Source organism: Spinacia oleracea, chromosome 1 (genome assembly GCF_020520425.1).
Source record: "Spinacia oleracea cultivar Varoflay chromosome 1, BTI_SOV_V1, whole genome shotgun sequence".
In the NCBI taxonomy this organism is placed as follows: Eukaryota; Viridiplantae; Streptophyta; class Magnoliopsida; order Caryophyllales; family Amaranthaceae; genus Spinacia; species Spinacia oleracea.
Genome location: NC_079487.1, coordinates 13,503,277 through 13,530,137, shown reverse-complemented (window position 1 = coordinate 13,530,137; position 26,861 = coordinate 13,503,277). Strand labels below are relative to the sequence as shown.

The 26,861-nt window shown below is 38.9% G+C and overlaps 1 protein-coding gene across 1 annotated transcript in view; it reads left to right on the top strand.

Moving 5' to 3' along the window:
- Positions 1-26,629, top strand: part of LOC130462845 (uncharacterized) — a 38,090-nt gene extending 11,461 nt beyond the window's left edge. The window contains exons 2-3 of the mRNA XM_056831804.1: positions 25,752-25,923; positions 26,011-26,629. Of these exons, the coding sequence (XP_056687782.1) occupies positions 25,752-25,923; positions 26,011-26,629 (791 nt within the window). The remainder of the gene's footprint in view (positions 1-25,751; positions 25,924-26,010) is intronic.
- The last annotated feature ends 232 nt before the right edge of the window (positions 26,630-26,861 follow it).

Below are 26,861 nucleotides of genomic sequence, written 5' to 3'. Positions count from 1 at the left end.
AGCGATCTTTGTAGTGGTGTGCTACTCTTGACAAAGTCGTGAGGTGCGACTTTCAGTAAGGAAATCGGCAATTTTCGAGTCGAATGGATGTGGCAGGGCTTAATAGAAGTTAGGGCCTTTTTTGAGCCTGGGATCATTTTCGGCGCCCAGGCCTGGGCGTTGAAATAATTCACGCCCAGGTGGGGCGTTGAAAGTGTTGTTTGGGCTGGTCTTTTGATGACACAGTTGGCCTCTTGTTCATTCGTTTATTCACTTGGAAGTTCTATGTATTCTCTTTTCTTTTGTTTTTTCTTTTTTAGAACGTGATGATTTTCTTGAGAAGCCTGTAGCCGATTGGTGGACTACGGTGCTTGTCGCTTTGGGGCGGTTATTTTAAGGAACTGTTGCTCTTAAGGCGTACAGTTATTGCGATAGTTGGGCGAGTCTATATGGCCCGAGGAACATACCTTGAGGCGTAAGACTTTGACCGCTCTTGTTGTTATATATTTTTCCTTTTGAACGCGTTCGGGAATGTTCGATACTTAGAATGATGATATGTATGTGCGAACGAGCGTTCATAGAATGGCCATTGTGTGCGGTCCATTAATCAGTTTGCTTGAATCATTTTTTTTGAGCAATGACTGATTTTGAATAGTTTGCTTAGAAGCTTGATAGGGTTCAGGCCCATTCATGAAGTGGGCTCAAACATCGTACCCTTTCGATTGTTCAAACATTTGCTTCGAGATTTTTTTTATTTTGCTATGGTTGTTTCGTAGCTTGGAGCCCCCAAGTATGCATGTTGGGATGCTTCCTTTTGGCGTACGATTTTTGTAGGTTCTTTCGAGAAAGATGCCTTGGGGTTCCGCTCGTGTAGGTGCGTGCTATCCCTTTCGTGGTAGGTAATATTTTGCTACTTTCAATCCTTAATGTAGAAGTCGTGTGGCTTGCATTTTGAATTTGGGCGATAAGTAGTCTTTGCCTCTTTTACACATGTTCTTGGTCGTGCCCGCATTAGCGCAATATGCCTTATTCTCTTTTTTTAGACTTGTACCGTGGGCCGGTTGAACTTATGGTGCGACGTAGGCTTGTGTGGCCTAACCGCGTGTCTTAGAACATTCCTCCAGGTGTTGGAATATCGTCATTATTTTTTGCATTGGAGTACTTCACCACGCCTCGTTTAGGTGTTCGAGCAAGTGTAGCACCTTCCGCATGGGTATGCACGGCTTATTACTTCGTTCGAAGCGAGGATTCATAGGTGTTTCTTTCTTATTTTTATATCTGGGCAAAACTTGGCTAGCAGAAAGAATCAGCGCCCAGGCTGGGGCGTTAAAGATATCGGCGCCCAGCTCTGGGCGTTGAAAATGATTTCTGAGTATATTTTGACAGTTCTTATCCTTGATTTTTTCTCTCGCTTTTGCTTTGGAACGAGGTAGACTGTGTAACGGGCGCTTGTAGGGCGAGCGTTATGTGCAGTAGTGTGATCGGAGTTTTGGTGACTCGCGATTTTCAGTTACCCTTGTTAGTGGGGTGACTTTATATATTCTAAGTAGTGCTTAGAATTTGGGAGGGGTTGTAGCCATTCTAAGGTTCGTTTTACACGATTAAAGCTTAGGATTTAGCCCCTATGACATATGTATAGCATTAGCGTGCTCGTAATTTGTGATGAAATCGTCATTACGAGCATTTTTAGAGTGTTTTTCTCAAGCCTCCAACTGTAGCTACGGGATTGGCTTGGTGCTATAATGCCTTGCATACGTTTTTGTGCATTCATGGTGACATGGATCATGAATAGTTTGAACCAGACTCGTTTAGTGCGAGGTACGTTCGAGTAGTGATTTTGCTACTTCTCTTGTAAATGTCGTATTGTGCGACATTGCCATGGTCAAGGTAGTCACATGTTGTAGTATGCCTTGGCCAAAAGCTAGGTGCCCTTTTTTACCCATAATCATATTTAGAAATCTTTTTGACTCACTTGCAACGTTGAGATAGACGCATACTAAGCTTAAACCAACGACACTTTATTATGTTCGAAGAAGTCTTTAAAAATCATTTGAAAATTATTTAAAATCCGAGTCCTACTGTGTACAATCCGAGGTGTCCTAAGTAGGTTGACTTATAGAAGGGTTCGTACAGGATTACAAGAGTGAATCAAAATACTGTTACGATTTTTGGCATGCTGTCTAAGGATTTGCTGGAAGCCAGGGTGCAGGCGTCAAGATATTACTTGTGCCCGTTTGGCATATGCTTTAGGCTTTTAGGGCCATCTTTTCCAGAATTGTGGGAATATAAACCGTTGTCAAATTAACTTAGATTTACTTGGTGTATGTCCGTACAAAAGGTCAAGGTATACTTAGTTCTTTCCCTAGCTCTTTCACTTCAATTTTTTAGCCCCCAGTTGCTATTATGTCTTCTCATTAATGATGCTTCCAGATTTCGATTTTAGATACCCGTGTCATATGTCCGAGTAGGGTGAGCCTTGGTTAAGTGCCAAGTCCTATTGACAATGTCTAATTTTTTCAAAGGGGATTAGCAAGCATTTGAATTACTATGAACGGGTGCCCTGAGTTCGAAGGAACGATGGGGCGATGCCGTAGAGTAATCTTTTTCATTGCAAGCTTACTGCCTTTACTACTTGTTGGCGATCATGACTGTGTCTAGTGGTGAAAGAAGGTCTTTAAGCGAACGACTATGTCTAGTAGTGAAAGAAAGTCTTTAAGTGAGTTAGTTCGCTTTAGGGAGGGTCAAGTCGAGTACTTTAGAGGTCATGGACGCTTGCGCTAGTCCCCCATTCAATTGAGGCAAAGCGATCTTTTTGAGTCTTGGCTAAGTGCCTACGAGTGTGAGTGCTCCTTCTGGCAAGGGTACGTGCCCTTATTATTTTTCGATGTGTGCTTATTATGGCATCTTGATGACTTGGATTCTTCTTCGTGCTTTCAATTTTTCTTTCGACTTGGATTGCAAGTAATTAAATTTCAATCAGGGACTTCTATTTTTATTCTTGTTTTTCTATAGGCTTTAATATTGGTTGGACCGAATCATGGATTGCCTACGTATCCGCCTTAAATAGATTTAATTTGGAATCAGGTCTTGCGTAGTTCTTAGCCTAGAAAATGGTTTCTTAGAATGCCGATTTTAAACAAGTACGTTCTTAGGTGGAAACATATTATTTGAAACGGTAAAATAAGTGAAGTTTATTATTATTTTAATCTGCTGCTTTGCCGTAGGCCAAAATTTTGTTTATTTGTTTTATTTTTTGAGTACATGTATATTTTTTTTGGTGGTACGTATATCTGAATACGTGCTGTACCCCTCCAAGTGTTCGTTATTTTTCCGTGCATGTGCGGATAAAATGACGAGCACTTCTGGACAAAATTTAGCAAGCAGGGAGATTCAGCGCCCAGGCAGGGGCGCTAAAGATTTCGGCGCCCAGCGGTGGGCGCTGAAAATGTTTTCTGGGCGGATTTTTTTTGGTGCGCTAAATGCTTCTTTTTCTTTTTAGACTAACTTTAGAGGCGCTTTGCGAAGTTTGCTTTTGTATTATTTACATTTTTTGTACTTTTCATTTGTCTTTTTTTTTTTTTTTTTTTTTTAATATTCGTGACTCAAGACGGTTTGAAAGATGGGTTGAATGAGTTGGGATAAGTTGTATAGGTATTGGTCAAGCATGAGGATTATACCTGCTAGGACTCATAATTTGCAGCCTCAAGCTAGTGTCATGAGTTTACATCAACCGAGGCCAATGAGTAGCATGGGGACGGCTCAAGGGTATATCAACATGATGTATTCAAACAAGTTATATGGTCATTATGCTAACGGTGGTGTAATAATGGGTTTGGGCTTTGGAAATAACGGGTATGACGCACGTGTCAATGGCCGTGCGTGGTTTGCGGTTGATAACAAGTTCAAAAACAAGAGTTGAGGTAATGGTTTATTGGGTTATGGCAATGAGAACATGGATGGGTTAAATGAGCTGAACAGGGACCCCAGAGCGAAGGCGTCTAAGAATATACGGGCTGGGAAGGGTAGACATCGTAGAACTTTATGTAGTGTTTGTGGCATGATTTGGATTGGTTGACTCAATTCTTTCCTTCGGTAAATTTCGCACTTTGGGAGGTACGGGCTAAGTATTTCATGGCTCGCTCTTTTCGCTCTCCCCTTTTTTCTTTCTCTTTAAGTATTTCATGGCTCTTTTCGCTCAATTCTTTTTTCTTTAAGTATTTCATGGCTCTTTAAGATGGTTGTGGTCTTTGAGTCATGAGGCGAGACTGAGTGAGCCTCGTCTGGTAGGCCTATAGTGGACCTTTAATTTTAGTAGGGCCTAGGGTGGACCTTTAATTTTAGTAGGCCTAGGGTGGACCTTTTAAATTGTCTTACTTTGCAAGCGTATTTAGTCGTTTCTCAAAATGTGCAAATAGCGTAGATTCAAAATGTTATTTTTACTTTATTGAAATTTAACGAAAGAATTACATCGAAAATAATTTTTTTTGCTTCTTTTCAGATTCCAGTTTTCGGGATTTAATTGGAAGTCGTGATTTAGACTCGAACTTTCATTAATTTTCTGATTATAACCCGTGTATGAATACAAGGAGGTGGCCTAGACTCAAAATAATGACGCGGCGTAAGCCTATAACACTTGACCAAGCAACTCTCAGACTTAGGCTAATTGGACCATAACTTTCGTTGGTTGACACTTCAGATTTTAACCCTTGGGTGTTCATTTGTCATGCGCCATTTTGCTTAATGTTGGCAAGGTAGTTAATTGGGGAGATCGAATTCCTATTTTTGCAAGGCTAGAATCATTAGTGCGGCTTCCCTCTTAGTGTGTATTTCTTTACCCCAATGGTAGCCCTATGGCATGCAGATTTGGGTATTTTCATGGTTGGTCATGTTGCATTCATGGAAAATCTTTTAGTCCGTACTTAGTAGTATTTCAAGGAGCGAGTGGCTCGAGAGGACTATGATAGTCGTGACCCAATGTGATCATAAGCCTTGAGGCCATTAATAATTTTTTGCCAATGGTATTGATACCTTAGGTTCACTTTGGGGGTTGTGCGATCATGAGGAATGATTTCCAGAATGTGACTGTTTCCATTTTGCAAATACTATATGAAGGAAATAATGCCCTTGGTCCAAGTATGCATTCTATGTTAAGTCTAATAAATGCGGTTCAGTATTAATTAACAAGTTAATAATTCAGTGAGATCAAGTGAGCTGAATGCCTAGCTAGAGGCCGCTTCAGTTCAAGTGGAATTAATGATATTAATCCACAGCTTACTCTTGACTGAACCCGTAGGGTCACACAAATAGTACGTAAACGGATCAAGTATTTAATGGCATTAAATACTCCATCTATGAATATTCGGAACCGACGGATCTTGGTTTCAGTGGGAGCTAAGATCGTCACAGGCAAGAAATGAATACTCCGGAAACGATGATATTGCCGGAAACGGAAATATGGATCGTATCGGAAATATGAATATTATCCAAGTCGTAGATGTTGCCGGAAACGGAAACATGGTACGTATCGGAAAATATTATTGGAAATGGAAATATTACCAGAATCGGAAATATTGCCGGAAACGGAAATATTGTCAGAATCGGAAATATTTCCGGAATCGGAAAATAATTCCGGAAACGGAAATATTAAATATTTGTTCGAAACGGAAATTAATTCCGGAATCGGAAATATTAAATATTGTTCGTATCGGAAATAGATTCCGGAAATGGAAATTTAATCGGAAGCGTATCGTACGAATTAGCATCGGACGAGGCTTGCCGGACGAAGGCCCAGCACGAAGCCGGGGCCATCGCCCAGCAAGCATGCGCGCCACAAGCCCAGCCAAGGCAGCGCCCAGGCCTACCGCAAGGCAGGCCCAGCGCGCGCCAAGGGCCACGGCTGCGTGGGCCGTGCTGCGCGGGCTGCTGCTCGCACGCGCATGGGCAGCCCTTGTGGCTGCCGTGTGTGTGTGAGTTTGTGCTCATGCGTGATTCCTGAATCTACAAGAGTCAGTGTATGATTAAATTTCTATTCCTAATTGGATAAATTAATTAAATAGAATTCATGTAGGATTCTAATTCCAATTAATTCGCATCCTACTAGGATTACGATTCCTTTTCCATAACTCTATAAATAAAGGCCTAGGGGTCATAATTTATACACAAGTTTAAAAGTATTCAAAAGTGAGTTTTTTGAGAGAAAATTAAAACACATCTTGCTCATAAAGTGCCGAAATTTTCTAGTACCTTAAGGGCGATTCTAGTTGGTCAATCTTAAGGCGGATCCGGACGTGCTGTGGACTATCTACGGAGGGACGACACTTGGAGTCCTAAAAGACTTGTTCTTGTTCGGTTCGGGCGCAGCTAGGGAGGGCACGCAACAAAGAGTATGCATCTAAATTATGCTATATGATTATGTGTAAATAATATGTTGTCCTGGGTTAATGGTTGTTTCCGCATGATCTATGTAATGTCATATGTATCATAACCTAACAGTGGTATCACGAGCCCCTTATTATTTTCATAATCTAAATTGCATGAACATGGTTAAATATTACAAATTTGCAAGAATTAAAAGGGGTGATTAATTTTCGTAATTGTTAATTAATTGCAAATTGCGTTTATTTAATTATATGTACGCAGTTTTTCGGCAGTTTCTTCATTACTCATCCGAATTGAGTGATTTTTGTGTCAATTCCGCATGTAAAAGGCATTCTAAAATTTTGACAAAAATAGTATTTTTCTGCCGAACCCAGAATTCTCAAATTCGAAGCCTAACTATGACTTTTCGAAGGTTTTAGTTTTTCGAATGCAAAATTTCGTAAATTTAAGATGTTAAATTAAATATTTGCGATTCCTGTTGATAAATCTTGAATTTTTGATTGACCTACTGCATATGTTTAACAAGTTTGAATGCCTAGTCTTGTTAATTATGCAATCTAATTTGTAATTATGATTAATTTGTTGAAAATTAGAATAATTTAGAATTAATTTGATTTTCATAATTAATTGTAATTTAATTAGAAACCTATGATTAAAAACCACCATAAAAATTGTAAATTTACGATAAATTTTAAATTTTTATGACCTAGACTTGAATCCATATCAATCGGAAATCAATTGGATAATAAATTTTCGATTTTTCGCCCTAAAATTATGAAATTAATAATATTTATTAATTTGTCATTAATTTTAAATATAAATTTTAAATTTTTATGCGATTCGTTCAAATAACTTGCACGCACGAAGCAATGGACGCTTCGTGTTACCCTTAAGGGATGTTGTATAATGCGGGCATGCGACGACGAGCAAGGGAGCTCGTCGCCCGTGCGGCACGAATGCAATGAGCAAGGGCGTAGTGCACGAGCACAAGGCAGCAGCCCTGCCATGTGTCGTGTGCCACGAGCAATGAACGAATGGGCATGGGCGAAGGGCGAGCCAAGGCAGTCGCGTGTGGGCAGCAAGCGAGCTGCGCCACAACGCGCGCTGCCTCGCACAAGTGCGCGCAGCCTCGCGCGCAGCGAGCGCAAGCTCGCGTGCCACGAGCGCTGCGCCCAGCACTGCTCGCGCGCGCAGCGCGCGATGTCGCTCGCCCAGCGAGCGATGTCGCGCCCCAGCGAGCGATGGCTCGCGCGCGCAGCGCGCGATGTCGCTCGCCCAGCGAGCGATGTCGCGCCCCAGCGAGCGATGGCTCGCGCGCACAGCGAGCGAGCCAGCGCGCCCAGCGAGCGATCTCGCGCGCGCGCACTGCGAGCGATAGCTCGCGTGCGATGGGGCGCTGTGCGGAGGCTTGCGATAGGACAGCAGCAGCTATGCGACGAGCGCATGAGCTGCGCGCACATGGCCAGCAATGGCTGTGTGCGTGCGGCCCATGGGCGTGCAACGCATAGGGTGTTTGCGTTACGATTAGATCGTTTTGAATGTTTAATTTGAAAATTTCAGTTCACGTAATTTTAATTAATTTTAAAATTAATAATTTGAATTAATTTCTTGGATTTTAATTTTGAATATTATAATTATAATAAATGGAATTTATTCTAATTATTTTACTAAAATTAAAATCATGAATTAATTTAAATGCGACTGAAATTAAATTAAATTTTTGGATTCAATTATAAATTTATATGAGCTTTAAATTTTAATTAAATTTGTATGTTTCCGGTTAGACTAGAAATACAATTTTATGTTTAAAATTAGTAAAGCATATGAATTTATTGGTTTGAGTGGGAGCGCTTTTTAGTCATAAACTCTTGATTAGGTCTACAAATCCTTAAGGTTAAAACAACTTGATTAGAATTAATAAGGACTGAATAATTGGTAGATTATTGGTGCCCTTGATTAATTGCTGCAAATGTTTACGTGATGCATAATGTGTTTTACTAACCAGCTATGTGGGCCATTCATGATAATGAATGGGTGAATGGTATATATTGTATATGTACTGTTTTGCAGGTTATGAAGTGACTAGTATGGCCCAAATAGGATAGAAAATATGGTCTGCGTACCATTAATTTGAATGTAATTGGTCTAAGGCACCAAAGTTATTTTTCAATTCAAAATGGTCTGCGTACCATCAAATAGTTGTAATTAGTTATAGCTTATCCTATTTGAAGAAAATGGTGCCTCCCACGGAGATTTTCAAGACGGACTTTGAAGTCAAAGCTTCAAGATGAAGTCGGGCCATACTAGATCACAAATATCTTATGCATGTTTTAAGTTATTTATTGCTTTAAATATGTCTTAAAATGCATGAGATCAAAAGCTTGATTATGTTGCATGATTAAGGATTTTAGTTCACTTAAAATCTAACCAACATAGTAAGAACCTTAAGTTCCAAACTTAAAAATTGAGTTAAAAGGTGCCATGCCAAAATATACACTTGCTTGGATATCCTTTACATCAATCTAGTAATAGTTTTCGCTCAGCGAGGTGTTACTTATTGGTCCTAAAGGGGCAAGGTACACAAATAATTGTGAGTACATGTTAGTTTTGGTGAAACTCAACGATATAAGTAAGGAGTCCTTTTATGTCGTGGCAAATTCGATAGGTTTACCTAATAAGTTCTTAGACGTACCTATCAACCAAGAATAGTTTCTAGACTATTAGCAAAAGGCTTTTGCTTACCTAAGATGTTCTAGGATTAAGTCGACAAACTGTGCTTAGTTCTTCAATGATTTTAGGATCTTGGAATCATTTTATTCACACCTGCCGGAACACATAACTTGAATAAAATGCTTAATAAACATTGAATTATGCATGTATGCTAGAATTTAAGTTTATTAAGAGAAACTGTGAATGGTTATTTATTTGTTTATTCTTTTCAATTGTAGTTTTAATATGGCAAACAACAATCAAAACATCATCATGGGTTCTGAGCTTATGGTCAAGCTGAACCTGACAAATTTTCTTGAATGGGAAGCTAAGCTAGTTGAAATAGTCAAACTCAATGGACTTGAGTATGTACTGTCACATCCCATGCCAAGCTACTATGCCAGAGACATGACCCCTGAGAGATTTTACGCCTGGGATGCGGATCTCAAAAAGGTTATGAGTCTCATGCTGAACAATATCCCTGATGATTGGGCTAGAAGGTTTGTAGCCTATGAACCTTTTACGCTCATCAAGAATCTGAGGGATATCTGTCGTGGAAGTACGGAGGACAGGGACCTGAACGTCCATGAGTTGATTGAATCAATGTCTGGTCTAAAGGTTAGTTCTCCCAACAGGTGTTATAGGATGGAGGTCCAAGAAACACATGTTCAGCTCCTTCGCACTAAACAAAGGGTAGGCGTCCCACTAAGGTTCCATGTGGATCTTATGTGTTCATATTTTGATCGCCTAAGTCTACTAGGAACACCAATAAGCGAAAGGATGGCAGTCTCTGTCTTGCTCAATTCACTACACAGTGGGTTTGGTCGCTTCAAGCAACTATACCTAAGTGAACCAAGAGAAGAAACAGTTGCAGAATTTATTCACCTTGTCAGAAAGGCTGAAATAGTACTGGACTGTGAAGCCAAAGATTTACTCAAGGCTAGAAAGAGACCATTCAAGAAAGGTGGAAAGTCCAAGGGCAATGCTAAATCAAAGCAGGACAAGTCCACATCAAGCTGTCTTTATTGTGATGGAATAGGCCATTACAAAAGAGAATGTCCAAAGCTAAAGGAAGATCAGAAGAACGGAACAGTCGTTCCATCTTCAGGTATTTTCGTTATAGACTGTATACTTGCTAATTCAACTTCTTGGGTATTAGATACAGGTTGTGGCTCACACTTATGTTCCAATCCACAGGGACTAAGAAGAAGTAGAAAGTTAAGCAAGGGAGAAGTCGACCTACGAGTGGGAAATGGAGCACGGATTGCTGCATTAGCCGTAGGAACTTACTATTTGTCGTTGCCCTCCGGGCTAGTTTTGGAACTGGAAGAATGTTTCCATGTTCCAAGTCTTACTAAAAACATCATTTCAGTTTCTTGCTTAGATGCTAAGGGATTTTCCTTTATAATAAAAGACAATAGTTGTTCGTTTTATTTTAAAGAGATGTTTTATGGATCTGCTAGATTAGTCAATGGACTTTATTTATTAGATCACGACAAACAAGTATATAACATAAATACCAAAAAGGCCAAAAAGGATGATTCAGATCTCACCTATCTGTGGCATTGTCGATTAGGCCATATAAACTTGAAACGCTTAGAAAGACTTCAAAGGGAAGGAATTCTAGAACCATTTGACTTAGAGGATTATGGTAAATGCGAATCATGTTTACTTGGCAAAATGACAAAGCAACCTTTCTCTAAAGTCGGAGAAAGAGCAAATGAACTATTGGGTTTAATCCATACAGATGTATGTGGACCAATGAGTACAAATGCTAGAGGTGGTTTCAGCTACTTTATCACTTTCACTGATGACTTCAGTAGGTATGGTTATGTCTACCTAATGAAGCATAAGTCTGAATCCTTTGACAAATTCAAGGAATTTCAGAGTGAAGTAGAGAATCAATTAGGCAAGAAGATTAAGGCACTGCGGTCTGATAGAGGCGGTGAATATCTGAGCTATGAATTTGATGACCATCTGAAAGAATGTGGAATTCTATCAGAATTGACTCCTCCTGGAACACCACAATGGAACGGTGTGTCAGAACGGAGGAACAGAACCTTGCTAGACATGGTCAGGTCAATGATGGGTCAGGCCGAACTTCCATTAGAATTTTGGGGACATGCACTAAATACAGCTGCACTCACTATAAATAGAGCTCCGTCTAAAGCTGTCGAAAAGACTCCATACGAATTATGGTTTGGAAAACCTCCAAATGTGTCTTTTCTTAAGATTTGGGGATGTGAAGTATACGTCAAACGATTAATTTCAGACAAACTTCATCCAAAATCTGACAAATGTATCCTTGTGGGCTATCCAAAGGAAACAAAGGGGTATTACTTCTACAATACATCTGAGAACAAAGTGTTTGTTGCTCGAGATGGTGTCTTTTTGGAGAAGGATCACATTTCCAAAATGACAAGTGGGAGAAAAGTAGACCTCGAAGAAATTCGAGTCGAACAACAAACTCTAGAGAATGCTCAAGATGACATTCAGGATGAAACTCAGAGATCTTTAGAAGAATCTGGTGAGAATCATGGTCAATCTAGAAATGTTACCCCGCGTAGATCGCAAAGATATAGATCTCAACCGGAAAGGTACTTAGGTATTTTGACAAACGAGAGCTATGACGTTCTATTACTTGAAAGTGATGAACCTGCGACTTACAAGCAAGCTATGACGAGCCCTAGCTCCAAGCAATGGCAAGAAGCCATGCAATCTGAATTAGACTCCATGTCTGAAAACCAAGTATGGGATTTGGTCGATTTGCCAGATGGCTACCAAGCCATTGGAAGCAAATGGGTTTTCAAACTGAAAAAGGACAAGGATGGGAAACTTGAAGTTTTCAAAGCTAGATTGGTTGCAAAAGGTTACAGGCAAGTCCACGGTGTGGATTACGATGAAACCTTTTCACCAGTTGCAATGCTAAAGTCTATTCGAATAATGTTAGCAATCGCTGCATATTACGATTACGAAATATGGCAGATGGATGTCAAAACTGCTTTCTTAAACGGCGTTTTAACAGAAACTGTGTTTATGACACAGCCTGAAGGTTTTGAGGATCCAAAGAATGTTAAAAAGGTATGCAAGCTAAAGAAGTCAATCTACGGATTGAAGCAGGCATCCAGGAGCTGGAATATACGTTTTGATGAAGCAGTCAGTGACTTTGGTTTCCTCAAGAACGCGGACGAATCTTGTGTATACAAGAAGGTCAGTGGGAGCAAAATTGCTTTCCTAGTATTATATGTCGACGACATACTGCTTATCGGAAATGACATTCCTATGTTGAACTCTGTCAAGATTTGGCTTGGGAAATGTTTTTCGATGAAGGATCTAGGAGAAGCACAGTACATATTGGGCATCAAGATTTACAGAGATAGATCTAAAAAGATGATTGGACTTAGTCAAAGCACTTATATCAATAAGGTGCTTGATAGGTTCAAGATGGCGGACTCCAAGCGAGGCTACCTACCCATGTCTCATGGAATGACTCTAAGCAAGACTCAGTGCCCAAAAACACTTGATGAGCGTAGACGAATGAATGGGATTCCATATGCATCATTGATTGGTTCAATAATGTATGCTATGATATGTACACGCCCGGATGTTGCGTACGCACTCAGTGCTACGAGCAGATACCAGTCAGACCCAGGAGAGGCGCATTGGACTGCTGCCAAGAACATTCTGAAGTACCTGAAAAGGCACAAAGATGACTTCCTGGTCTATGGTGGAGATGATGAATTAATTGTTAAAGGCTATACGGACGCAAGTTTCCAAACCGACAAAGATGATTTCAGATCACAGTCTGGGTTTGTCTTCTGCCTCAACGGAGGAGCAGTAAGCTGGAAAAGTGCTAAGCAAAGCACCATTGCGGATTCTACAACTGAAGCGGAGTACATTGCTGCACATGAAGCAGCAAAGGAAGCTATATGGCTAAGGAAGTTCATAGGAGAACTTGGTGTAGTCCCCTCCATTAAAGGACCAATAGCCCTGTATTGTGATAATAACGGAGCTATTGCACAGGCAAAAGAGCCTAGACACCACCAGAGAGTCAAGCATGTACTTCGTAGATTTCACCTTCTACGAGAGTTCGTTGAAAGAAAAGAAGTCGAGATAAGCAAAATTGGAACTGATGACAACATATCAGATCCATTAACTAAACCTCTGCCGCAAGCGAAGCACAACTCGCACACTGCAGCTATGGGAATCAAGCATATTGGAGAATGGCTTTGATGTCTCTGTTTAATGTTTTAAAGTTTTAGAGTTTAAATCTTTGTAAAACATTATTGGTTAATCATTCACAATAAATGAAAGAAATTCATTTTTCCATTTAATTTGTGGTTTATTAAATGATGAGTCCCTTCAATTTGACGATATATTCAAGATAGACTGTCAGGACCAGTCCTGTGACTAAGAAATGTCTATCAAGTGAACTTGAATGTCAAAGGTTGAAAATGGTCCCTAATCGGAGTTTTCTATAAAATTGGACGCATAGAAAACGTTAGACGATTAGAGTGCAAGATGACTAGTAGTTCTGTTTCTTGAACTATGTGGACATGGCAATGTCATAATCATTTGCATAGATACTTACTTTGGGAAGACTAGTATCGGACAAGACCTATGAAACTTTACTGTAAGAGATGAAAGTCTGTCATAAGTAAATTTCATTAAATTATTAGACACTAAATCCTCAATACCTGAGTGATTTGAGATTACTTGTTTGAGAACTGGTTGCTTTGACGTTGACCAACCGTCGCACCGTAAAAGGAGGCTATAAAGGCAACGCTCAGGTAATCACCTATCAAACGAAGTCTAATCTCAAGATCGCAAGATTGGGATTGTCCTCCCATAAATCGGGATGAGATGCTTAAAAGTTGTACAAGGCCACTCGGAGAGCTAGAAACTGTGAAATGCATGGCCGTGCTCGGATGAATCATAGGCTATGATTATCTGTTTATTTGATCAGTTGAACTCTGAAACCGAGGAACACCTCTGGACATAATAAGGATGACAACTCTTACCTTATGTTCAAGAGCAAGCATCGAGCGACAAAGGAATTAGGAAATGCACACTTGTCCCTAAGGACAAGTGGGAGACTGAAGGAAATAATGCCCTTGGTCCAAGTATGCATTCTATGTTAAGTCTAATAAATGCGGTTCAGTATTAATTAACAAGTTAATAATTCAGTGAGATCAAGTGAGCTGAATGCCTAGCTAGAGGCCGCTTCAGTTCAAGTGGAATTAATGATATTAATCCACAGCTTACTCTTGACTGAACCCGTAGGGTCACACAAATAGTACGTAAACGGATCAAGTATTTAATGGCATTAAATACTCCATCTATGAATATTCGGAACCGACGGATCTTGGTTTCAGTGGGAGCTAAGATCGTCACAGGCAAGAAATGAATACTCCGGAAACGATGATATTGCCGGAAACGGAAATATGGATCGTATCGGAAATATGAATATTATCCAAGTCGTAGATGTTGCCGGAAACGGAAACATGGTACGTATCGGAAAATATTATTGGAAATGGAAATATTACCAGAATCGGAAATATTGCCGGAAACGGAAATATTGTCAGAATCGGAAATATTTCCGGAATCGGAAAATAATTCCGGAAACGGAAATATTAAATATTTGTTCGAAACGGAAATTAATTCCGGAATCGGAAATATTAAATATTGTTCGTATCGGAAATAGATTCCGGAAATGGAAATTTAATCGGAAGCGTATCGTACGAATTAGCATCGGACGAGGCTTGCCGGACGAAGGCCCAGCACGAAGCCGGGGCCATCGCCCAGCAAGCATGCGCGCCACAAGCCCAGCCAAGGCAGCGCCCAGGCCTACCGCAAGGCAGGCCCAGCGCGCGCCAAGGGCCACGGCTGCGTGGGCCGTGCTGCGCGGGCTGCTGCTCGCACGCGCATGGGCAGCCCTTGTGGCTGCCGTGTGTGTGTGAGTTTGTGCTCATGCGTGATTCCTGAATCTACAAGAGTCAGTGTATGATTAAATTTCTATTCCTAATTGGATAAATTAATTAAATAGAATTCATGTAGGATTCTAATTCCAATTAATTCGCATCCTACTAGGATTACGATTCCTTTTCCATAACTCTATAAATAAAGGCCTAGGGGTCATAATTTATACACAAGTTTAAAAGTATTCAAAAGTGAGTTTTTTGAGAGAAAATTAAAACACATCTTGCTCATAAAGTGCCGAAATTTTCTAGTACCTTAAGGGCGATTCTAGTTGGTCAATCTTAAGGCGGATCCGGACGTGTTGTGGACTATCTACGGAGGGACGACACTTGGAGTCCTAAAAGACTTGTTCTTGTTCGGTTCGGGCGCAGCTAGGGAGGGCACGCAACAAAGAGTATGCATCTAAATTATGCTATATGATTATGTGTAAATAATATGTTGTCCTGGGTTAATGGTTGTTTCCGCATGATCTATGTAATGTCATATGTATCATAACCTAACACTATAGTATATTCTTTTTATTGGTGAGAGAGAGTATTGAGGCCGTAGACTCTTAGCAAGGGATGACAATTACATATGGGTGCTTATTGACTTAAATGTTAGGAAGGGAGACTCAATATGGTTTAACCTTTTGACTTGCAGAACGACACCAAGCATTAGGACCGATTCTATGGATAAGACAACTAAGACTTAGGATTTAGATTGTACTTTGGCATAGCCTAGTCTAGACTCGGATTTACTTTTTATTCGAACATTATTTTTCCTTAAAAAACTTCATTCGAACATTATTTTTGAATATTTTGCCCATGTGACATTCATAATTATTAGCATGTTCGGTTTTGATGCCGAGCATTTTCGTCGTAGGAGGCCTAATCAACGACACAAAGAGTTATTTATTTTTTATAAGTCGATTTTAGAATCGAATGCTTTTTCATACGCCCTCGTAGCAATTTTTTACGAAAAGTTTTTTTTACTGCTACGTATACTTCATGCGCGGGCACCGAGGCTGCTGTGCCTGACCAAAAGGCCAGGAAGCAACATCAGCGCCCAACATAGGGCGTGAGAAATGGCGCCCAGCCAGGGGCGTTGAAAATGCGTCCCTGGCTGGTTCTCGTTTTCTGTTTGCGTATATTTTGTTTTTGCGACTTTAATTTTGCGTGCTTGCCTTATAACGTCCTTTACGCGTTGTGCAGCGTTTGTGGGATTCGTTACAGGCCATCCCAAGCGTCGCTTATTTTTGTGGCGATCGTTCAGGTTTGCGGAACACGTATTTCGGTATAACTCTTTGGCAAATTGGTTTATGAATGTTTGGGCAATTTTTAAGGTCGTTGGTTTTTCTAGGACAGTTTGTAACACACAATCATATATTTCGCTACACATAACTAACATTCCAACATGAGGCAATAATAATATGTCATGTAGTTTATGATAGGCTTCTATGGGTAGTTTATTTGCGCCTGGCTTGGTACCGCTTCTATCGTAGATCCAACACATGCCCCGGTCGAGGTAGTGTCTTCAACAGACGAATTTCGCCCAAGAGGCCAACCCGCAAGTGCAAGCCAAGGGGGCATGCAGGCGAGAGGGACCTAATGAGCGAGCGATTGGGTTCGGGATAGGTGTACTACCTGCACAAGTACCGAGTGGGCAACATGCGCGACGTATGCACCCCCCTATTGGCGGAAAAAGGTATCCTTAGTCTCAACTCCCGAGGGAGCCGAGAGTCGTTATGCGGTTCTGCCCGTTCACATTAATATGCTGATTTTCAGGTAGTCCCAACTTGATGGGGAAATAAACGCGGGGTAGGATCGTTTCACCCTTCGGCTATTTTGATTACCTACAAGCACGAGTATTTCCTTCACTATCCCCAGTGGAGTCGCCACTGTGAGGGGGTTGAAAAAGCACGAGGCTAATGCGTGACCTCGTCCCTCGTGGGTGTGACGATTCTTTTATTCAATCAAGTGTAATTGGATTTCCTGTGAGTTTACACCCAATTGACTAGTAATATAGGAGTCTCCATTTAGTTTTTAACGACAATGAGAAAAACTGACAAGACCCAGTTATCGTGACATAAAGGGAGTGCAATTATGTTTGACCACGACGGCCGTAGGTTCCCTTGTGATCCCTGGCGTGGGGATCTCTCAACATACACCCACAAGGTAGAGATTGAGGGTTCGGGGGACTGTAACTACCGAGAGGAGTACTTCGCTCGTCGATAACTCCAGAGGCAGGATATCCTTACTAGCTCAGCATAAATAATTGAAGGGACATGCGTTAACTATTAAACTAATCTGAGTTGATTTTAGCAATATGCAACATAATACTAGATCGATCGCGATTATCTGATTTAGATTGCATTAAGGGACTTAGCATGATAATCCAATTTCCCAAAAATATTATATTTGTTAGGCATGATAGAACAATCAGATTTAGTTAGTTTAACAGTTCATAAAAAGGGCGAGGAAAGCAGTTAAATCATCGAAAAGGGACACATTACGATGCACCCTAGGTGTGTCACGGTTCTCAGAAAACTAACCACTTTGACTTTGCTATTTCTCCTTTTTATTTAACGAATCTCAATTATGGGACAGGATACGTTCTGTTCGATTTATGGATCGATTGCGACAGAACGCGTGAACAGTTTCGCAGCGTGAGGCATAGGCTAAGGGTTGGAGTCAATACTCAGAATATAATTGTGTTGTGTGTGTTCTTTTCACGTCGAATTTGGGGCTGTATTTATAGGGAAGAGTTCGTGGACAGATAGAATTGCAGAGTTCTAATCCACAAAGAATTAGGAAAAAACACGTACCCAGGTATTTTCAGCGCCCAGGGCTGGGCGTCAAAGATTTCGGCGCCCAGCTCTGGGCGTTGAAAATAGGATCCAGGCAATTTCAGCGCCCAGGGCTGGGCGTTGAAATTGTTGTTTGGGCCGTTTCTTTGTCAGATTCGGATTCCTGAAATCCGTAGTGTTTGAGACTTAATCGAGTCTTTTAGTGCGTATCAATTTCATGACGGAATGCGTCTGGGCCCGTTACGAACTCTAGGCTCGTTAGGATTTTAATTAATACGTAACTCTTATTTCCGAAACATATTAGGAATAGGATTCTCGCAGTTTTCTATCTCATTTAGGGTTTACGTTGGAATGCAACACCTAATTCTGACAGGTTTCTATCCTTTATGATTTGCCACTTTTAGAAGCTACCTTTTACGGCAGTTACTATTTTTAGCAGGTTTCCATAAATAGCAGTTTTCGGGTGAAATGAAAAGGGGAATTGAGATTCGTTTGTTTTATAGGAGATGCGTTGTCAAGTGGAGATTTATGCTTTCATCATCGAACCTTCCCTTTCGGGAATGGGGACAAAAGTAGGTGTCTACATGGATTCATTTTATTCACACCTGCCGGGAACAATAAATTCGAATAAAATGCCAATGACTTGTTTAAATTGCATGATTGCTTTAATTTTCAAGTTATTACTCATGATAAATGTTTAGACTTTGCATGCTTCAGTGTATGTTTTAATTATTGTTTATAATTAAATATCTTGCACTGCAGTAAATCATTTTAGAAAAGTAACGGTAAATTTCCTCGATTGGTAGTGAATCCAAGAACGATTCACGGAAATGAGAGAAAGTAAGCAATTTAAAATGTACGTTTCTTTAGCGACTTTTATGGTTGTTTTCGAGTATCAAATTCGAATGGCAAACCGATTGGTGCTTGTGAATTTAAAATACAATGTAGTTTTGAGATCATAAAGCATTGAGTTTAAACACTCAGCTTTACCAATGGCCAACAAGCTAATATCTTTTATCCATTTAATTCTCGAATGAGTCTAGTCCCTAGACATTCGTATAGATCGATGCTTAGAGAACTTTAGAAGCTTCTGGTAAGATCATCTAGTTGAAGCAAAATATTCAATATAAATTAAATGGTTAGGACCTTGTTGAAGTGACATTGGACATGTCTAACAAAGTATAAAAGTCAAAACTAAAGAATTCAATTCTTAAGACTATAAGAAAGGGTACAAGAAATAGGAAAAACAAGGAACAAGTGAAAGGAACTTACAATTCCGTTTCTACCTATAAGTTTATGTTTAAAGAAAAAGTAACCTAGCAATAAAACTTCCTTGGTATCGTATACCGGTTGAGGTTGTTACTTAAGTAATAACTCAAACAATGGAAGCTATGCTACACTAATGGCCGGCCTACAAGTGGGAAATGAAGCATGGTAATGCTACATTAGTTGTAGGGTCATCTAGTTTGTTTTAAGTCCTTTCAAGGCTGGAACTTAATGGCTATTTTGTTCCATAATCAGCATACCTCAATTTCTGCTTCAAACACACAACGACTCACTTTCAAGAAAAACAAAAACAATGATTGTTTGTTTGTTTATTTGGATGAAATGATCATTTACGGGTTGAGTCATGTATGCTTGATTAAAACAAACAACTCTTTAACAAGAAGAACTTTACTAGATTCAAATCAATCTCTTGATTTGAGTTCCAATAACCTTTAGCATTGTTGCTTAGACCATGTCAACAAGTTAACATTCAAAAGCTCTATTTTGATGGACTTTGAAAGTGGTTGATTTCTAGATCAATTCAAGACAAGCTAGTCTTACTTGTTGAAAGTAACAAAAGATATGAACTATTGTTAGAACGCCTAGACGATAGAGTTCAAAGCTAAAGAAAGATTTTATGACGTTATTATTTCACCTAGATTTGAGTGAATATTGGTTTATTTACTCAAAGTGATATAATTTTGAATCTGATTGGCTAGTTCAAAGATTCAGAAGTATAAAATCCACTTGGCAAGAAATCATAAAGATCTAGGTTAGATCACGACGATGATTACTTTAAGACCAAAAATGATCATCAATGATTGTGTTTGTAATTTCACGATCTAGCTCCATAAGATATGGAATATATAAGTTGGAATGATCGAAGTCAATTAGTACTTGATTCGATCAATGATGTATCATAAATACTTTTCCTATAATTTCTTAAACAAAATGCTCAACTACCACCAAACTAAACCAAATTCGTCAAAGCTATTGAAAAGTAATTTCAGAATATCTTTTCAGTAATATATATATATATATAAGAGAGGGTCTCTCTTACTCTAACGGGTAGCGCAATGTTTGATGTACTTTTTTTCAAGGAGATGAAAGAATCAGCTTTTCTTTCATAAGCCTAATCCTTCAAAAAAAACTATAGTTAGGGATGCAGATCAATTGACCCTAACATCAGCGGAAGCCAAACGGAGTGAGCCAGATGAAAGAGACCCAGAAAGAAATCTTCTCCATGATTGTGGCCAGAGTTCGGTATAAAAGAGAAGATGGTTGCCTAATGAATACATACCTTTTATGTGGAAAGAATTTCGTGAAGAAGCCGATTCGCATGTTCTCAACTCCGCCCCGACATCCTGATCAAAGGCCGTAGCGTAGCCTTGTTCTAAGGACAATGTGAACAAGGGGAATGCACGAGAAAGGGGAGCTCTATTCTCTTGGTTTGAGTTCCGTAGTTTCGTTTACTACTAGGATAGGTGAAACTAAATGATTCTGTGCTGTAGTTTCAGTCGTTACAACTTGCTAGTCAACTTATAGTCGTTAGCGCTAGGAATTGCCACTAACAAGGAAAAAGTCGATCTTGAACAACCACCAAGATGGGTACAGGATCGAGAATCCATGAATGGAAGCACTACTCGGAGAAGAAATGACATGAACGAACCATCTCGAAGGTCTCGGTTAGACCTGTTGGTGTACCATATATATATATATGTATATATATATATATATATATATATATATATATATATATATATATATATATATATATATATATATATACATATATATATATATATATATATATATATAAAGAGTTGCAAAACTCAATGGGAGCTTAGCGTTTGTTATTCGACAAACTAAGGCCCAAATATAGATATATGTTTCATTGTGATGAGACACAAGGGTATTGTTTCTACCACGAATTTTTGAGAACATAATGTTTGTTTGCTCGAAATAATGTCCTTTCGGAGATTCGTTTCCAAAATGACAAGTGGGAGAAAATAGACCTCGAAAGTCTTCGAGGCGAACAACAAACATAAACGAACATTCCGGAGGCTTTTATTAGTTCTTCAGAAAATCCGAACACTTATTCTTTAAAGGACTTTAGAAGTGGCTTTAAATAATGGACATCTCTTAGAAGACTTTACAAGTCCTTCAAGGAAAACGGAATATTCAAAGGACTTTCAAACGGCTATTGATATTCTATGGTTTGATGTTCTATACCCAAGTAGGCATAGAGTTCAAGTCACTGAAACTATGAGATTCTTCTATTAGATAGTGAAGAAACATGGAGTTCAGGTCACTGAAGCTATGAGATTCTTCTATTAGATAGTGAAGAAACCTATAACTTGCAGTCAAACTATTATCATGTAGATTAATGAGTTTGTGACCTGTAAGAAAGCTATGACGAAACCCAGATTCTCTAAAATGGTTAGAGGCCATATATAGACTCAAATGTTTTAGACGGTTAAAGGCCATAAAACATAATCAATGTTTTGATGACAAAATTAAAATTTTGTTGATTTGAAGGAATGGTTTACACCTATTGGTTGCAAATTGGTTTTAAGGATAAAAACCATAAAACATGGAATTGTGTTCACACACAAAGCTAGATTAGTTGCTAAAGGTTACAAGCAAATTCATGGCGTGGATTGTGTTGAAACCTCATTCATAATCGTAATGCTCAAGTCTATAAATCAAGCAATGATTACATATTAGTACATATGTCAATTGGATGACAAAACGTATTCCTCAATCAAATGTTGGAATAAACTATGTACATGGTATGTCATAGGATTTGTGGATCCAAATAAATGCTTGAAAAGGAAAGCTAGCTTATGAAATCTAACTACAGATTTAAGCAAGCAATTGGAAATTGGAACTGTATTTTAGTGAAACTAATAAAGTATTTTAGTTTCATAAAATGTACATGATTCTTATAGATGTATAAGAAGTTTAGTGGGAGTAGTTGTTACACTTTCCTTTTTCGTGCGTCCCAGATTAGTTGTTACACTTCTAAATTAGGAATGACCCCACAATTATTATATTGTCTCTCTCTTCCCACTAAATCTTTTTTGTCCCCACACTCTCTCTCACTCAATTAAAAAAATACCCCACTAACTCCTATCACATCTACTTTTTCAATAAAATAATAATTGATAACCACACTACTACTTATCGCATTAAACTGTGTGCCCAGGAGAGTGTAACAACTATTCTGGGACAGAGGGAGTAAAATTTAATTGGTCCTATGTGTATCACACACATATCTCTCTATTGTGAAATAACATTCAAATGCTAATGACTTAGATTTGAAATTAATCATCAATGATGGACCAAGGCGAAACTTAGTACATACTGGGTATTAAGATCTGTTTACAAAGATCTTATGATATCGTTTTAGATTAAGTAATGGCATTTACTAAATCAAACACAAAAGACTCCATTGGAGATATTCGACCCATATGAATAAATCTAATTAATGAATGTTTGAACTATGTATAAGCATTTACTAAGTTAAACATCAAAGAATCTAATGAGATTCTTCACCTATATTGTATGTCAAAGAATTTAGCTGGATTAGTATCTACTGAAATTGGATAGCTAAAGTTACATGAATAAAATTCAATTGAGAATAATTTTGCAAAAGAATTTATCATGTATGATATAATATGAGGATCGCCAAAAACGTATCGTATGGCTTTAGGCATGACGAACATATACCAATCTCTATTAATCTAAGTGAAGATTAACTAGATTGAGATCAAGAAAAACTTATGGTACTTGAAAAGGTACATAGGAATAGTTCTTGATTCAAGGAAATAAAGATATGTTAAATATTGATGCTACACGCATAAACACTGGCAAAGGATCAAGAAAGATCCCTTTGGAGTTAACCATTGGCAATGACGAGCTGTAGATCATCGTGTTTTGAAATGGCAACATGGATTGAAAACCATGAGATGTTGCGTGGGAAATTAAAATATTAATTTCTATGTTCTAAGATACAACAGGAAAAGTCTTCCACATATCCGTGAACTGCTTGGATAGGAAAATCCAAACAAAGCATCACTAGCAACCTATACAGTTGAAGTAAAAATACTTATTGCCTAAGAAGCAATGAAACAGAGTTGTTTACGTAAAGAGTTCTTCACTGAACTTGGGTAGATCACATGTCTGTTGACTTAATGGTTCTTCATTGCAAAATGCGTAGAACCACTATTGAAGTAAGAAAGACTAGATCACATAATAAACAAACTCAAAAGATCTTATCATCCTATCTCGAAAGACATTCGATGAAAAGGATATTAAGATTGGCAAAGCATGATAACTAAACCTATGCAACAAGTGAGAAACAACATTCACATTGTGGCACTGGAAATCAAGCATAGCTTAGAATTCCATTAGTTATTTTAAAGATGGGTTAGACGCCCATGGTTGTAAAAAATTGGGGTTGAACATTTATCATATATGAAATGTATTTTCATATTCCATTTAATCTTGTTTTAGTATTAAATGATGAGTCCTTTCAATTTGACGATATATTCAAGATAGACTGTCAGGACCAGTCCTGTGACTAAGAAATGTCTATCAAGTGAACTTGAATTTGAAAGGTTGAAAAAAGGTCCCTAGTCGGAGTTTTCTATAAAGGTGTATGCATAGAAAACACTAGACGACTAGAATGCAAGATGACTAGTAGTTATGTTTCTTGAACTATGTGGACATGGCAATGTCGCAATCATTTGTATAGATACTTACTTTGAGAAGACTAGTATCGGACAGACCTATGGAACTTTACTGTAAGAGATGAAAATCTTTCATAAGTAAATTTCATTAAAATTATTAGACACTAATCCTCAATACCTGAGTGATTTGAGATTACTTGTTTGAGAACTGGTTACTTTGACGTTGTCAACCGTCGCACCGTAAAAGGAGGCTATAACGGCAACGCTCGGGTAATCACCTATCAAACGAAGTCTAATCTCAAGATCGCAAGATTAAGATTGTCCTCCCATAAATCGGGGTGAGATGCTGAAAGTATTACAAGGCCACTCGGAGAGCTAGAAACTGTAAAATGCATGGCCGTGATCAGATGAATCACAGGCTATGATTATCTGTTTATTTGATCAGTTGAACTCTGAAATCGAGAAATACATCTGGACATAATAAGGATGACAACTCTTACCTTATGTTCATGAGCAAGCATCAAGCGACAAAGGAATTATGAAATGCACACTTGTCCCTAAGGACAAGTGGGAGACTGAAGGAAATAATGCCCTTGGTCCAAGTATGCATTCAATGTTAAGTCTAATAAATGCGGTCCTCTCTCCTCTGCGATTTTCTGCTTCATCTCTGCACTCCTCTCCATTATTTCTCTTCTACCTCTTCTCCACCATTGTCGATCCCTCATACCTATCCATTCGAAGTTCATCAAAAATAATCAGCAATTGCTATGCTGGGGTAAAGCAATTGCCTGTTGGATCTACATCTTCTTCAAATTCAAGGTTTTTTTTTTCTTTCTAAATTTTCAACAAGACCACAATAACCAACATCCCACAACATAAAAAAAACTATATTATTGCAACATCTCGGGTTTTTACGAACTGACCATCAAGGAAGCCCAAAATTCAAAATTTACCAAAAAAGGAACAAAAACGCTAAGGTTCGTAAGTTCACCTTCAATTGTACGATTTTGGAGACGAAATTTAAATGCGCGTGGATGAAGTCACCTATTTCCACAAGAAAATCGCTGATGATATCATGAACCAGTACAATTGTGGTTGAAGCAGTAGTAATGGAGGAGAGAGGAATTGAAACACGGTACAGAGAAGAGAAGGGTTAAGGGTTTTTTGAAAAAAATAATGAAATCCTTGTTTAGGTGGCAAGTGATGATGACGTGTCCAATATTTTAGGAGGGAAACCAACTTTAGGTTGTCAACGTTTTTAACGTTGACTTTGTAGCAGGTAACCGGTCATCCAGGCTTAATAATAGTAGTTGGGTCATAAATGTTTGATTATTTAGAAATATCTCATAGGTAGGCTTAATTAAAGAAAATCGGGCAAAGGTTGGATTAATAATTACAAATTTTCCTTGACTTTGTAGCAGGTAACCGGTCATCCAGGCTTAATAATAGTAGTTGGGTCATAAAGGTTGGATTATTTAGAAATATCGCATAGGTGGGCTTAATTAAAGAAAACCGGGAAAAGGTTGGATTAATAATTACAAATTTTCCTAGAATTAAATAAGTTGAATCCTAGTAGGTTTCTACTTCCGATAATCCTACTCTATAAATAGGTGATGACAATCTAAATTTATAATACATCAATTTAAAGTATTCATATAGTTTTAAGTTAAAAACTAAGGTTAATAATTTGCCACAAAATTATAAACGAATAACATAATACCTTAGGCTAAATTCTAGTTAATTGAATATAAGGCGGATCTGAACGTGCTGTGGACTATATACGGAGGGACTACACTTGGAGTCCTAAACTTGTTCTTGTTCGGGAGCAGCTAGAGAAGGCACGCTACAAATGTATGCATCCTAAATTATGCTAATTGTTATGTGGCAATTAATTTGATTCATGGCTTTATGATTTTTCCGCATGAAATATATGTTATATATTTGTCATAATCTAACAGTTCGTAGTAGTTTCCTGCCATTTGAAGCTGAGGAAATTTTGAATATGCCTATCACCACAGTTGCGTTCAAAGACGAGGTAGTATGGAATTATGAGAAGTCTGGCTGCTACTCTGTGAAATCTGGATACCATTTTATTAATTATTATAGATACACACTTGAAGGGGAAGCAAGGTCTTCACATGAGCCAGACATTTAGAAGAAGATTTTGAGGCTTGATGTCCCCCCAAAAGTACGAGTATTCATATGGAGGTTGTGTAGTGGAGCACTACCTACCAACAAGGGGTTGCATAAGAGAGTGGAGAGTATATCACCAATATGTGGGAGGTGTTTGAAGGGTGAAGAATCTTCGTTACATGCAGTATGGGAGTGTAGCTTTGTGAGAGGTGTGTGGGAGGAGTGTGGAGTTGGAGAGGTAATCAACTGTCTAAGGGTGGGTTATGTAGTTGATTGGGTGAGCTGGTGGCTGCATCATTGTAAGGAGGAGGAGAAGGAGGAAATATCAATGGTGGCTTGGAATGTGTGGAATGAGAGGAATGGTGTTATCCACGGTAAGGTGCCGCGCCACCCAGCTGAGGTAGTGGCTGCAGCTACCTCGTTGCTGGCAGCATACACCCGAACAAGAGACGAAAAGGGGGTTATGAAGGGGGATGTTGGTAGAGCTAGAGATGATGCAAAATGGAAACCACTAGGGGTTAATTATTTGAAGATTAATGTAGATGGTGAAACTTTTAAAGAAGTGGGTGTAGGCATGGGAGTGGTAATACGTGATCATGAGGGTAATGTAGTACGAGTAGCTTGCCAACAAGTTCAACATAAATGGGAAGCAAACGTTACCAAGGCAAAGTCGATAATACTTGGGTTGAAGATGGCACTATAATGCAACGCTCACAATGTAATAGTTGAGAGCGACTGTCTACAAGTAGTCGACTCAATAAATTCTAAGAGGTATGATGGGTCTTATATCGGTATGCTAGCTCGGGAAATTAATGTTATAGCTAGTTCTTTTGATGTTATTTCATTTTGTCATATTTTTAGAGAGGGCAACTTAGCGGCTCATCCAATGGCTCATCTTAGCCCACTTGAGTTCTCTATGAGGGTGTGGGTAGGGT